Source organism: Phragmites australis, chromosome 3 (assembly GCF_958298935.1).
Source record: "Phragmites australis chromosome 3, lpPhrAust1.1, whole genome shotgun sequence".
Classification (NCBI taxonomy): Eukaryota; Viridiplantae; Streptophyta; class Magnoliopsida; order Poales; family Poaceae; genus Phragmites; species Phragmites australis.
The window spans coordinates 15113858-15129570 of NC_084923.1; the positions used below are offsets into that span (position 1 = coordinate 15113858).

General features: G+C 47.2%; 1 protein-coding gene across 1 annotated transcript; it reads left to right on the top strand.

Annotated features, from left to right (window-relative positions):
- The first annotated feature begins 8616 nt into the window (after positions 1-8616).
- LOC133912369 (uncharacterized) lies at positions 8617-13888 on the top strand. The gene is made up of 10 exons (XM_062355056.1): positions 8617-8877; positions 8979-9161; positions 9307-9522; positions 9846-10028; positions 10737-10958; positions 11841-11957; positions 12078-12221; positions 12393-12494; positions 13044-13112; positions 13334-13888. The coding sequence occupies exons 1-10, from the start codon at positions 8722-8724 to the stop codon at positions 13565-13567; spliced, it is 1626 nt and encodes a 541-aa protein (XP_062211040.1). The 5' UTR covers positions 8617-8721; the 3' UTR covers positions 13568-13888.
- Positions 13889-15713: the final 1825 nt, after the last annotated feature.

Sequence of the window (15713 nt, forward strand, 5' to 3'; positions counted from 1 at the left end):
GTTTCTTTCACAAGACACGTATACAACTATGCCTAGTTACTCTTAATTTCTTGCCTTTTCTTTTTCTAAGTTGAACTACATAAATTTAGGATTTATTAATTTCGCACGGTTTAATCAAGAATCACGGGTGGTTTTTTTTTCTGTTTGGGACTTTTCTGCCTTAAGAAGTTGAAATAGACATAAACATCGGTGTTGTTATTCACGGGCGATAAGGTGAAGTTCATTCAAACAAAAAGGTGATTTAAACTTTGAAGTGTTCCAAACGAACGGCCGTCGAGGGCTCTAGGTTCCCTTTGCCGCCCTGTGGTCCTTGACCTGTGTGGGAAGAGAACCACCCTTCTCAGTTCACCAAACCCCAAGCAAATCCAGAAGGAAATTTTATGAGATCCGGTCTTATAGAAAGACCTCCTCTTGTGTATGCCACGTATTCATCTCCTTCTTCTTTATTGCACGTACCAACCGTTGGATCAGTAAAAGACGGTATAAATTAGAGTTGTCGATGTAAAGAATATAGGGGTCCCCCACCGGGATAGCCAAAATTAACCGCTCGCACGTTGTTAGGGGGATGGTGCCCAAGGATTAACGATCACAATGCCACAAGCCCTAACTCGGGTCGAGCGTTGGTCGCCACCGAAAGACTTGTCGGGCTAAACGTCATCCTTAGTGCCGAGACCTAGCTTGCAAGCGGGTCAACACAATCCTCCCTAGGCATTAGAACACTCCAAGGCTACTCGCTGCTCAAGCACAGAAAAAATCCACACAAAGACAAGTATCCTTCGTTACAGAGCGACCACTTGAATAAGACCCGGGATTAGCCCTAGATGACCTCTAGACAATACTCCTAGGACCCAAAAATACCCCTAAGTGGGTCAAACTGGACAGTCCAAAGGAAGGAGCGAACAACATACAAAAATGAATCGGCACAAGCGTCGAGCTCCTCCGAGGTCATCCGAGTGACTTCAAAACCAGCACCGACTACTGGCAAGAGGTCCAGGTCGAGGAAGCGGGCGTGGACGTAGGCGAGGGCTAGGCAGGTGCCGGAGACCCCGACCTCAAAAAGGTGGTCGCCGATGGCCTCGCGAATCCTTTGCTCGAGTCCTCTTGCCTCCTTGGAGGCAGTCAGAAACCACTCAATATGACCGGTCATGGTGTTCCTAAGTGTTGGGCGAACCTGAATATTGGCGGACCAGAGCAGGGAGTCGAAGGGGGTAAAGGCCCGACTAAGATAGTCGTAGAATCTCATTCGCCGCTCGTCGCTCTCCTTGCTCAGCTGCTCTAGGTCTTTCTACGCCGCTGACAGATCCTCCCGACAACGGTGAAGGCGGTCGCAGAAGTCCTCTCTTTGCAGGACGCGTTCCTGGGCCACCCGCTCTAGTTTCCTCAGCACCGCGAGTAGCTCCTCCCGGCAGACTGGTCAAGAAACAGGTTGTAAGTGAAAGTGTATCTAGGCCCCCTAAATGAGTTTTGACTTATTGATGACAAAATGATTAAGGATCTAATATGTTTATCTAAGTCATGAACAAGTCTTAGTCTAAATTGAGAAGCCTTATGACGATTGACGCCCTTCGAAAAGAAAAGAGAAGCAATGAGGAATACTCAATAGGATTTAAATTTTTCTATTTTTAAAATTGAGTTTAGGATAGCCGCTCTATTAAGAGGGTTGCATTTGATTGCTTGTTTAGTGTCTCAATGCTCAAAATATCCTTTAGAACCAATAAGTTGAGAGACACACTCACCCACGGACCTCGGGATGTTAGACAGAAGTTCACTGAGTCCGGAGTCTCCGGTGCTCACCGGATACTCTGGTACTCAGTATTTAGGCCGGAGTCTCCGAGACAGACTCCGGCAGAAGGTGCTCGGGTCCGAATTTCTTTTTGCCCGGAGTCTCCGGTGTCCACCGGATACTTTCGGTGATTGGTGAGTTTTCAGGGCGGAGTCTTCGAGGGAGACTCCACTAGAGGTCGCTCGGTTAGGCATTTATTTTTGTTGAAAAAGACCGGAGTCTTTGGTTTTCACCGGATACTTCGGTAGGAGAAAATGTTTTTTACCGGAGTCTCCGAGGGAGACTCCGGCAAGGGTGGCCCGGTTAATATTTATTCTTTTGTTAAAAAGGACCGGAGTCTCCGGCTGGAGCAGCCGGAGGGTCTGGCAAGTCTCCAGACTTTGTCTGAGTGGTAGCCCTGTCAGGACCGGAGACTCCGGTGTTCACTGGAGACTCCGACAACATAACAGAACCGTAACGGCTAGTTCTGACACGGTTCTGTGACCGTTCTAACGCTGTTTTGGAATTGAGACCGGATACTCCGGGTTAGGTGTGTCAGAACAGTAACGGCTAGTTTTTGAGAGATGGCTATATATACTTCCACACCCCATAGCTTTAAATGCTTGCTGTTGCTGCTGAACTCTACACTCCTAGAGCATTCCAAGAGCATTCAAAGTCCCTCCAACCATCTCTAGTGCTTAGTTTTGCGCAAATTTAGTGAGTTTGGGTTTGGAGTGAGATTAAGGCACTTGAGCATTGAGTTCTTCATCAAACATTCGCTGTGATCATTTCTCTTAGAGCCTTGTGCTTTTAGACGGCAAGGCGTCGCCCGTAGAGCACCCAATCTTTATGGAATGCCACGAGAAGTTTGTAATCAACTTTAAATTGAGTAAAGAAATTCTAGCTTGATCTTTGTGGTCGCTAGAAGAGGATATGGTTGGAAAAGACCTGGCTCTTTGTGAGCTCCTCAACGGAGATGTAGGTACTTCTTTATGAGGTGGCCGAACTCCGGGATAATCCCTTGTGTCCTCATTTGTGCAATTTACTTAATTGTGTAGCTTTGAGAATTTTCCATATAATTAGTCCTAGTGATCATCTTGCTAGTATTTATTGTTGTTTAAGCTTTGTGATATCTAGTAGACTTAGTATCTCCTTTAGATTCTAGTTGTTCGCGTTAATTCTTAGTTATTCTCAAAATCTTGTATAGACTGGAGACTCTGGACTAGACCGGATACTCCGGACAGATCGGAGTATCCGACCTTCACCGGAGTATCCAGCATCTTTTAATCCGTTATTTAGTTTTAATTTTCAAAAAAGCCTATTCACCCCCTCTAGGCATTTTCAATTGGTATCAGAGCCTAATCTCCTACAAGGTTTCACCGCTTGGAGGAAATCATTATGTCGATATCCGGAAGACTAAGGGGTTTAAAAGATGATCCGTCGAAGAATGATGATGGTAATGGTAAAGAAAAGGGAGGTGAAGTTCCTTTCAATTATGATCGTTTAAATTCTTCGAGTAACTATATCTCCTTACCTTCCGGGCGTGCACCATTCTTCGATGGTACACATTATGCCGCTTGGAGGCACAAAATGAAAATACATTTAATCTCTCTTCATCCAAGTATTTGGAAGATTGTTTGCACAGGCTTTGACTTGCCAGATGAAGATCAAGAGCTCACGTCAAGTGAAGAACAAAATATGCACCGCAGTGAGATACTCACTAATAATAGAATTTGGAGAAAAAAAATCCTAAAACTACAACAATTAGTAAAGCTTGCACAAAAATAAGCAGACAAGAATATATCCCGAAGTTTGGCCACCTCACTAAGAAGTGCCTACGTCTCCGTTGAGGAGCCAGATCTTTTTCAACCCTATCCTCTCCTAGCGACCACAAAGATCAAGCTAGGTTGCTTACTCAAATCGAAGGTGATTACAAACTTCCCGTGACACTCCACAATTCTTGGGTGCTCTACGGGTGACGTCTTGCCGTCTAGGAGCACGAGGCTCCAAGAGAAAACATCACAAGTGAACGCTTGACGACAAACTCAATGCTCAAAGGTTGGATTTTGGCTCAACAACTCAAATCACTCTTCCAAACTCAATCCCTCAATTTTGGAGAAATCTAAGCACTCGAGAGGTTTGGAGAGCTCTTGAATGCTCTTAGGAGGCTTTGTCAAAGAGTAGCTCAGCAGCAACAGCAAGCATTAAATGCAAAGAGGTGTGGAGGTATATATAGTTGTCCCCCAAAACTAGCCGTTACTGTTCTAGTTGACCTAATACAGAGTATCCGGTGAACACCGGAGTCTCCGGCCATAATTACAAAATGGGCTCAGAACAGTGTCAGAACTAGCCGTTACGATTCTGTTGAACTGCCTAGAGTATCCGGTGAACACCGGAGACTCCGGGTGGCACTTAGTCGCCACAAAGAAAAGGTCTGGAGATTTGCCGGACTCTCCGGCATCTCCAGGTACCAGAGTATCCGATGAACACCAGAGACTCCGGACATTTAAAATAAATGCTAACCGAGACTCTCTGGCAGAGTCTCACTCGGAGACTCTGGTCGAAAACTCCAACTACCGGAGTATCCGGTGAACACCGGAGACTTCGATCATTTTTAAAATAAATACTAACCGAGGCTCTCTGCCGGAGACTTTCTCGGATACTCCGGCCAAAATTCACCAAACACCGTTGTATTCCATGAACACCGGAGACTCCAGACAATTAAAATTAAATCAGAACCGAGACTCTCTGGCGGAGTCTCACTCGGAGAGTCCGGCCTAAAACACTGAGTACAACGGAGACTCCGGACTCGCAGCACTTTGCTTATTTCCCGGTGTCCGTGGGTGAATGTGCCTCTTAACTTTTGGTTCTAAGAGGTTACTTTGAGCATTAAGACACCATCAAAACTAATAATTACATCCCTCTTGATAATACGGCTTTCCTAGACTCAATTTTAAAAATAAAATCAAATTAAATCCTATTGAGTACTACAAACTGCTTCTCTTTTCTTTTCGAGTGACGTCAACATCGTATAACTTCACCAATGAGATTAAAACATGTTCATAGCTTCAATAAACTCATTAGTCCCTTAATCGTTTTGTTATCAATAAGCCAAAACCCACTTAGGGGGCCTAGATGCACTTTCAGTAGGTGGGGGCTCGGTACGGATGGATGGTTCGAACACTTCAGGAACTCTACGACCACAACAACACAAACTCATCAAGGAGCAAAAACAGGAGGTTTCATTCGATTATATTACAAGACAAAAGTTACAATCAAGTTTTTTACTCCTCGGTGGCCTCCACCCGGAAGACATAAGTCACATGGTCCACCGCTCCTTGACACTCCCACTGCAGCCTCTCCTCCGCTTCGGGCCCGGCGGCCACGGCTTCCTCCCGGATAAGGTCCAAGTTGAAATAGGGGTTGCGACTGTGGTAGCACCGAAAAATGTACTCCACGGTCTATCTCACCGCCCGCGTCATGTCCTCGGCACCCCTCATCGCCAGGGTGGCTGGGAGCTCAGAAAAAAATTTCCGTTAGGACCCTGATGGCATAGGCCCAGGACAAGGCGATGCGGTTGTCCTTCGGCTCGGTAGCTCCCAGCCCGAGGGTCCCTATGGGATCCACCAATTCCTTGAAGGCGTCCTGGAGAATGCGAAGGGTGGTGCGTTCGTCCTCCTTGAACTGGGAGTGCTTAGCGGAAAGTGCGAAGTGTTCAGCGGAAAACGCGGTCTTCTCCTGCTGGAGCTCGCCACACCTTTGCTGCAACAGGCGCCCGGCCTCCCTTTCTTGGGCCAACTACTTTTCTAGCTCGGCACACCTATTGGCCACCGCTTCCTTCTCTTTGACCAGCCTGCGAATAGAAGTGGGGAGGCGGCTGACTAGAGCAAGTAGGTCGGGGGTCTTCACGGACTCCTCGACCGACGCCACGGGAACTGGAACCACCGTCGAAGCCCCAGAGGGCAAAGCCAGGGCTGGCAGTGGCGCTGGGAAGTCCTGTGGGGGCGCCGTCGGAGGGGTCGCGACGGGAGCCGCGGGGGCTACCATGGGCCTGCAGTAAACAACAAAGTTATTGGATCTGGAACGAACGGAAATCCAAAACATCTATACTTACCCAAAAGAAACTTATCGTGACGGCGGGGAGCTAAGCACAACTCTAGTCCTCACAAAATGGCCGGACTGACCGACCGAGGAAGAGAACCCCACTAGGGGTCCGCTAGTGCTCAGGGTTCCGCGAGCACGTTTGGACGCCTCCGCTGTGGACGAGTCCTCTGTCGGCCTCTTCTGCGCAGACCCTTGGTCCAGAACGGTCTGGTTGCAAGGTCTCTGGTCGAACCTAGCCAGTTCGGGGTAGGCTTGGCCTGTTTGGGTCTGGTCGCAGAGCGTCGGGTCTTGGCGGGTCGGGTTAGGGCATTGCGGGATGACCCCCTGCTGACAGGCATCGCTTGCGGAACTGCTACTCGCAATCGCTACCTGACCCCGAGTAGACGGGACACTTCCCCGACCTAACGGGTTGGGGTCGCGACCAGGTCGGTGGGCATCCAGGGCAGTGATAGGCGACAGTGAGGGCTGGCGGCCCTTACGTTCAATCTCCTGGAAGGCCTCCTCTACCTCGTCGATTATCGGTCGCATGACATCAACCTCGAGGAGATGCTGAAAATATTTTGAGCCATGAGACCATGACCTAGGAAAAGGCTCGAGCAGAAAATTTTGAAAAAATTCCAAACATACCAGTCTCATCCGAGTCGTCTCCGGCAGGGAGAGCTCACACAGGGGGACACACTGAGTGCCACCCTTCCTGGAGGCCGCCGCCATCAGCGACCTGACCCACAGGTCGATAACCTTGTCAGGAAGATCTGATCAAAGGAATAGGATACTGCTCGACCAACAGACAATGACAGAAGGACGGTTGTGATGTTATCTGCGGAGCTCTCCCGGGTGTCATCATCACTTCCGGTATACATATATGCCGAGTGAGCTCTCTGCCATAGGGGACACAGCCGACGCTTGATGAAGTCACGGACGACGTCCGACCCCGACAGGTCGGCTTCCGCAAGCATCTTGACCTGACCGGCAAGGAGCAGCAGTTCAGCGGTCGGCTTAGGAGAGCTCCCCCAACTCTCCTCAAGACGTGCCGGTGCCTCTGGCACGCTGAGGTTGTCCAGGGAGTCATCAGTCGTGAGGTAGAACCATTTGTCCCTCCAGCTCGACCACGAAGATTTGAGGTTCATCTCCAGATAAGAGCTCACGACACCGTCACGGAGACGAAAGCCGTAGCTCCTAGTGGCCGGCCCGGGCTACGACTGGACCGTGTAGAAAAACTGGAAAAGATAAGGCATGGCTCGATCCCTATGAAGTTCTCACACATGTGAGCGAAGATGCTCAACATGATGAAGGAGTTGGGGTTGAGGTGGAGGTGACAGATGTCATAGAAGGAGATGACGGTGAGGAAAAAATCAGAGAAGGAGGGGATGAGACCCGCTAGGAAGAATGAGACGAAGATCACGATCTCCCCCTGGTGGGGAGCAGGGACATCCCCCCAGGGTGATATCCCGAAGACAGGCGACGTGGAAGTAGGTGATTGTCGTACATTTGCTTCAGCTTCACAGCAGTGCACTTTGACCTGGGAAAGTTAGACTCCTTTTCGGTGTGCGGTGCCATGGAAGCTCAACGAAGGTTTTCGCAGGAAAGAGGGGGTGTGGTTGGAGGCGATGGGCTTTGGCGTGAAGCTTGGAATGCGAAGGGGTTTCCGGGGTTTTGGCTTTCCGATTTATAAGATCGGCTCGGTCCCGCCGCCTCGGAAATCGACGTCCGTCAAAGTTTTCTCTCCCCCACAATCTCTCTCTCTCTCTCTCTCTCTCTCTCTCTCACGGTTAACCTCCCCTCAGGATGCAGTTTCCCAAGCCAGATACGGTGGTGGGCCATGTTGCCGATCACTCCATGGGCAAAGCTCTTGTCCACCAAGGGCCCGAGTGGTACGACTAGGCCCGACCTCAATATGACGAAAACAGCTCAAACAATCACATCTGTGAGGGAGCTTGTAGGCTACTGTCGATGTAAAGAATATAGGATCTCCACCGGGATAGCCCGCCACGGTCAGCTTTGGACAGTACCACTTTCGTTCTGACCCATGACCCCCGCACGACCAGTCGATGTAAGCATGACCAGGACCAGGGCCTCCACAGGGTTCCCTGCGATTAGTTCTTACTGGCCGCGGGGCAGGTACTCGTCTAGGCCAGTCAAACCTCATTTAATACCGCTACTCACGCCGTTTTCCTTCCTCGGGCAGTCCACTCTGGCTGAGGCGGCATGGTCGGCGTAGAATTACCTTATCCCGTCTCGCATACATTAATTGTTGCGTGACAGGCGAGCATGCGTGACAGGGGCGCAGTAGACGCGTGTGAGAAGCTTGCAACAGGACAGGGCAGGCTGGACGCTTCGGGCGCGACAAACATGGGTGACGACCGCCGCAGAGGCCTAGGGCAGGCACAACAAATGTAGGCTTGTAATGATTGCTTATATCGTTTCTTAGAACATGTATTCGTCTACTGATTGGGCCCACCTGTAAGACTTCTCTCCCCTAGAATATAAAAGAGTATCTTCTATAAAAAAAAAAGTAGATAGAGAAGAATACACAGGACGTATAACTATTACCTTACGAGAAATCTGAACCTGGATAACTCTAGTGTTCTTAGTAAACACACATATTTTATAAATACATCCGAAACATTGATCACACATATACTGTACAGCATATTGAAATTATTATCTGAAATTTACCCTCTTCAAAAATCTTATAGGAATCTTTCGTCCTAGAATTTACTTTCAGCAAATCACTCGGCCTCTTTATACCCTCCCATTTCCGCACGCCCCACGCCGCACGCGCAGCCACCCCCACCGCATCCTTCCCCATCCCCTAGGGTTTAACCGCTCGCAACACCCGCCGCGCCTCTCGAAGCATGTCGGCGCCGCTGTCGCTCAAGCCCCCGGCCACAGCCGGCCCCGTCCCCGCCACGGCCGTTGCTCCCCGCGCGGCTGCCGCCCTCCCCGGCGCCTCTGCCCGCACGACTCGGCGCCTCCGGTGCTCTGTCGCCGCCGCCGGAGTTTCCACCGAGGTGACGTGGGGCGCCCTCCCGTAGGAACCCCCAAATCCAGTTATTGAGTGGTATTGATTGCTTGTGACTTACCAGACGTGTCGTGCTGGTTTGTTGATCAGATGTCTGCTGCTTGCCTGGACTGGGCGGAAAAGTCGCTGGAGGAGCTGCGCAGCTTGCCGGACAACGACACGTTCTGCCTGATGGCGCTGTCACCGCTGGACGGGCGGTATGATCGCTTCATAAAGGACCTGATGCCCTTCTTCAGCGAGTTCGGCCTTATCAGATACCGTGTCCTCATCGAGGTATCTGACATTTAGGACAGCTTGTGCTCCTAGCTTACAGTATAAAAATCCACGCAAAATCTAGATTCGAGAGTGGGACACTGAGAGTGCGCCGCTGGTGTTACTGTCAATCTTGCTTATCTGAGGTGGCTTTCTTGTTCTTCAGGTCAAGTGGCTACTGAAACTTTCTCAAATTCCTGAGATCACTGAGGTGCCGCCATTCAGTGAGGAGGCCCAGCTCTTCTTGAACGAGATTATCCTGGGTTTTAGCATTGATGATGCGAAAGAAGTAAAGAAAATCGAGAAAATAACCAACCACGACGTGAAAGCTGTCGAGTACTTTCTGAAGCAGAGATGCAGCTCAAATCCAGAGATTGCTAAGGTATGCTGACTTTCAGGTTAGAACTAGTATCTTAATGTGTGTTGGAGTATTTATTTGTGGTTAACCTTTAAGGACATGTTTGTTTTAGCTGTGGATTATGAAAAACAATTTGTAGATTGTGGATTGTAAAAAGCTGGATTGTGAAAGTTAGATTGTAAAAGTTGGATTGTACAATATGCAGAAGCTCGTAGAAAGCAGATTGTTGGATTGTTACAATCTGGAGGTTGAATTGTACAATCCAACTTTTACAATCCAGCCTGTTTGTTTCAGCTTGCAAAAACAAACGGGCCCTAAGTTGAGTGCCATTTTGAACTTTTTTCCAGGTGTCAGAGTTCTTCCATTTTGGATGTACCTCTGAAGATATCAACAATTTGTCACATGCACTGGCTTTGAAAGAGGGGGTAAATACAGTTATGTTCCCTACCATGATTGACATATGCAAAGCAATGTGTTCCTTAGCAACACAAAATTCAGTCCACTCTATGTTGGCTCGAACTCATGGGCAGGTATGAAGCCAACTTTACTGTATCTTCAGTAATATTTGCTTGTACAGATGCTCACAAAACATTTCTATGCTTTGTTTCTTGCTATGACATCTTGTATATTATGCCCAAAATGTTATGGTAGCAACATTCATTATCTTTTTGTTCTGGGGTTTCTTGAAGTTTGTTCTACCATTATTCTGAGGTAGAACTTCACCATAGACAGCTCTTAAAGGCCTTCTATGTGAGATAGTATGATATAAAAGGACTTATTGGAGCTTTGTTGTTTTACAAGTTTGCTTGGCGTTGCTGCAGTAAGTAATTGTAGGTAATGATAAATTGATAAGTTCATAATGAGACAAATGGAACTGTATGATTGCTCAACTCACTCAGCTATTCCCAAGGCAAGATAAATGGAGTAACACAACAAGCCTTGCATTCTTTACCAACATAGACTAGGAAATTGAAAAGATTATACAGTTCGGTTAGATAAGCCTTACCTTATTCATTAATATGAGGAAAAGGAACAAAAAAACCTATTTCCAAGTTTAAAAGGTTGTTCTTCAGCATTGCCTCATTGTAAAGCTCAGCTCAGTAATTCCTGTGTGATAATTCGATGAAACAGCCAACACAGATGGCTTGCTCGATTGCTTTTATGTTAATGGCATGCGCTTGTTAAGCAAGACTTCCTTTGGAACGCTATCTTAAATTGTTTCCAATTCCTGTTTGTAGCCAGCATCACCAACAACTGTAGGAAAAGAGATGGCAAACTTTGCAGCCAGATTATCTGATATTGGGAAAAGTTTCTCAGAGGTGAAGATACTAGGGAAATTTGCTGGTGCTGTTGGAAATTACAATGCTCATGTGGTTGCATATCCAGAAGTTGACTGGCCTAAGGTGGCAGAAGATTTTGTCATATCCTTGGGTTTGCAGTTTAATCCTTATGTTACTCAGGTGATCTATATTCTTTGTTTTGACATTCAGTTGTTTCTTTCCCTTTTTTTTTTCTCTGATCTTGAATGTTCTTGTCTTGCACATAGTCACCAGAATTCCGAGTCGACGGGGCGAGAGACGAGGGTTGTGGATGCCCAAAAATATGAGTTGAAGGGGGTAGTGTTCTTCGGAACGATAGTTCGTAACATGGGTCGATGATCCCGGTTCAGTGGGGTCGATAACCTGGGTCGTAGGCATGGTTTTACATAGATGTGAGAGAAGCAGAGAAGGGAAGAGGGAGAAGCAGAGAAGTTGGCATTGGCCTAGCTCAATAGAACAATGCCAACCCAACATCCCACTGTCAAAGCTCAAAGCCCATGTCCACTTAACTTGCCCTAATACCCTTCCACGACTCAACTCACGCACACAGCCGCCGCCTGTCGGTCTCCCTTCCCCCTTGTCTTCTTCCTCGCATAGAGCACCTCCGTCGCCGCCATATATCCCTTGCCGTTGCTCACCACCTCGCACCAGCAGATAGCAAAATCGGAAGCTCCATCTCTCTATTAGTCTATTACCCTCGGCATCGCCGGAGAATGTAGAATGCGCGGCGACGAGGATCTGCAACGGAGACGGCTAAGGTCAGATCCATCTCGTCCCTCTCCATGTCCTCTCCTCGTCCTCCCGCTTCCCATGCGGTGTCCCTATTGCGACCCCGTGGCGTCCCAGACCCTCGATTCGGGACGGCATCCCGAGGTCAGGGAACACGCCATTGACCCCGTTTTGGGTGACTAGACTCTTGCACAATGAGGGAGGCTTTCCCCACCTTTTACTTTCTTACGAAATTCTAGGGTTATGATAACCATCAACATTGTTTGGTCTGATGAAGTGTTATCCTTTTTACAGATTGAGCCTCATGACTACATATCAAAGCTCTTCAATCTTTTTACCCAGTTCAACAATGTGTTGACTGATTTTGACAGAGACATGTGGTCCTACATATCATTAGGCTACTTCAAGCAGGTGAACTATAAACGGTTGGCCGTTTTGAGAGGATTACATTCAATACTGCTAGGGAAAATGTGATGATATCAATTTCTCTCCCATTTTTAACATGCTACATCTTCCAAAATTCTGTTTCAGATAGCAAAGGCTGGTGAAGTTGGTTCTTCTACAATGCCTCATAAAATCAATCCCATTGATTTTGAAAATAGTGATGGCAATTTATGTTTGGCAAATGCTATTTTATCTGCTATAAGCATGAAACTGCCAATATCCCGGTTGCAGGTAATGTTGTCAATTCTATTCTACCCTTCAGTTTCAATCTTTCCAACCTACGATGATAGAATAAAAATCTGGCACTTGTATTGCTGACACCTATGCAAGTTCAGAACTTAACCTTTATGTATATCTCATCAATATCTGTACTAATGACCTACCATGTAATGTCATTGACAGCGTGATCTGACAGACTCAACTGTTTTGAGAAACTTGGGTGTTGGATTAGGACATTCGCTATTGGCTTACAAAGCTACAATGCGGGGAATCAGCAAGGTCCAGGTAGGTGGACCAGAACCTGTTCTTTATCTCCGCATGCTTGATTTGGTTGTACCTTGAATATTGTTCTTGTATGGGTAACTTTAAGTTTATGATTTCCAAGTACTTGCAATTTGCCAGGTAGTTGAATTTTCTTCAGTATCTCGTGTTGATACTGAAATCATCCAGTGTGCTGTCATGCAGAATGCTTAATGCTCCAGCAGACAGACCTACCTTAAAACCTGCGCTTTTTTTTTTCAAGTTTTGGACTGACAGGAAAAACACACACCAGAATTAGTGGAGGCTGCTAGGCCTAGGTGTTCACCCAACTATTATTTAGAACCACTTAAATTAGTTCATGATGATAACTGACTTAGTAGGACAAGACTTTTCCTTTGTTTAGTGCACAACTGACATGCTTGCATTTTTTTTAACCATGGTAATATTTGATATTTACTATTTTACCCTGCTTGCCAATAGCCATCGACCTGTCATAACTTGGTTAGATTTACTGGCTCTTTAAGTAATTATGATCGAGCCATTACTTTTATACTGACTTGCCTATCTGTACAGGTGAATGAATCACGTTTAGCTGAAGACCTGGAGCAAACTTGGGAGGTCCTTGCCGAGCCAATACAGACAGTAAGGCATCCTGCTTTATTCTGCTCATTCTCCCTTGAAGTTTGGATGGCTCTTGAGATGCTTTTATTCTCAAAAGTTCTTATTGTGTGATCTTGTCTTGATATTGCGTTAGCTTGCCAACTGTTTAAGCAAGAGTCAGTGTCCATTATGTTTAGGCACAACTTGGTGTTCTCACGTCAGTTGTCAGGTGCATATCACCTTACTGTTATTAATCTTTGTAGGTGATGCGAAGATATGGAATACCTGAACCTTATGAGAAGCTGAAGGAACTGACTAGAGGCCAAGCTGTCACCAAGGACAGCATGCAGCAATTCAGTGATGGCCTCGATGTACCGGAGGAGGTGCGAGCAAAACTTTCGAAGCTAACGCCACATTCTTATACTGGACTAGCAGAGAATTTGGCCAGAGATATTGAGAAGTGGGTTGATCTAGAATCTGGATTTAAGATCAAGTGAGCTTCCACCTGCTGTTACTCGGTAATCTTCTCCATATTTTTTTTGACAACGACGGCACAACAATAACAGGAGGAACCTAGTGAACATTGCCATGTATTGTGGCCTTCAAGGATTGTCAGCCATGCTAATTTACCTGGTACTCATTATAAAGATTTTGGGTACGTGTGAAATGCGGCTTATGGAATCGTGCCAACTGTATCTTGAGAGGAAATTATCAAGTAAGAAAATTGCTCGCTTTTTTTTAGTTAGGAGTTGTTTTGCAGCGCTCTGATACACTCTGACCCTACAAGTTATTATGGGTTCCAGAAACAAGCCAAAGTAGTTCTGGTGTTAAGCTATTTTTTTTATCAGTAGTGACAGTTATTTTACAAGCTGAGAAAATGACTGCTGAAGTTACTTCAGGAAACATGCCTAAAAAAATTGAAAACAGATATTATGTTCTATTTTGAGGTCTCCTGGAGGCTGGGACGGACATAGTCCTTGCCACTTCAAAGTTGTAGCAATTTTGCCGGACTATAACTAGTACTGTATTACCACTATAAATTTCGGGAGAACCGTATAACAAAGTACAAAGCAAGGCTAAGCTTTCGAGATCATTAAATATTCTTCGAAAGGTTCTAACAAGCGTTTCCCAACTCGCGATCCATCTGCACAGCAAAGCAATAATGTTCGATAGCGACGGGAAAGCGACGGGAAAGGGGCTTTACGAATTTACCCATCTGGTTCGATAACAAACTTGTAGCCTAAAGAGGTTTTTGCTGCACGGCACGGAATGCGGCGGGGTCAATCCGTGCGTGTCCCATCTGCTGAGGAGCTGCGTCTCTCTAGTTCGCGCAGGACCAAGTCGGGGCTGGGTCCCTGGGACCATTGCTCCGGTGCGATTTGGTTGGGAGCACGGCTGCTGCCGGGCATTGTTCACTGTCGTGCTGCTAGTAGGTTGGCCGATGATTTTGGCAGGAAAGCCAACGTGACACGAGTCGTGCGCGGAGGAGCCGTTTGGCTCCATGCGGCTCCAGCCTCCATGTGGGGGCACGGGGTGTGCTGAGCTTTCGCTGCAACCAGGAACAGGGGCCGGATTCAATGCTACTGTTAGCCCCGTTTGTTTTTAATTTCTAATCCAAAATCAAAAGAAAAAAAATAAATAGACATAATTTAAAAACTGATTATCATAATTCACACGTTAAATTATACTATAAAATCTCACAATCGAATAAAGAAAAATTCAAATTGTAATAATTAACAGCAAAAACAAATGAAATCAACTTCGCAGAACTCAACATCCAACAACCAAAATCGACACCATGGGCGATATAAATCTGGTCGACTTTTGGGGGTTCTAACATCATAAAATATCTGAATAGAGGAGCATCTGGATCGGCCATCCTGTGGTAGGAATCTTTGAGCAGGAATTTGCCCGATAACTCATATGGGAGTATGATCTACATGACTCTCTGACACTAGATACAGTACCATTTCTTTCACACACACACAAAAAAAGAGATACAGTACCATTTCTTCTCAGAAATCCCCAAATGGCAGAGGAGAAAAATCCAATCACAAAGCACCATAGTTGCCACTACCATGACAACAACCTACCTAGCATAGCTAATTTATCAAGTACGCAACGAAACAAACAAATTGCACGAAGTAATCATACATACTAGCAGCATTAGCGTAGCAGCCAGCTTCATAGGGTGCAACCGCAGAAGAGGAAGAAGCAGCACATCATGGAGACGGGCGCGATGGACTCGACAACGGTGATGACGCCCCGGAGCGTGGCATCCAGGAGGAGCAGAACGTCCGGGACGAGCTCGGGCCACCGTCGCACCGCATCCCCCAGCTGCTTGGAGCGCGGCCATTGTCCACCCGCAGAGGGAGGACACACACGGCGAGGGGAGCAGGGCGACGAGGTTGGGCAGGCCGAGGTCCAGTGACCACCGGAGCATGGACACCAGGCTGCCCCCATGAGTCGTCGAGGCCACAGCCGCGCGTGGTAGCTAAGCTCCACCTGCTAGCTAGTCTCCTTCTTTGTCATCCTCCTCCTCGGGCACGGTGTGCGTCGGCGTCGGTAGGCCGACCGTTCGCTATAGCAGAGCGGGTGTTTAGTGCCTCGAGGCATGCTGCGTTGTTTGGTTGGTTTGATAGT

What these genes read in the sequence shown, in the direction of transcription:
- LOC133912369 (XM_062355056.1), top strand. Translation starts at nt 8,722, where the DNA reads ATGTCGGCGCCGCTGTCGCTCAAGCCCCCGGCCACAGCCGGCCCCGTC. An exon ending in CATTAGGCTACTTCAAGCAG is followed by an intron (nt 11,958 to 12,077) that starts GTGAACTATAAA and finishes ATTCTGTTTCAG; the next exon opens with ATAGCAAAGGCTGGTGAAGT. An exon ending in GGGGAATCAGCAAGGTCCAG is followed by an intron (nt 12,495 to 13,043) that starts GTAGGTGGACCA and finishes CTATCTGTACAG; the next exon opens with GTGAATGAATCACGTTTAGC.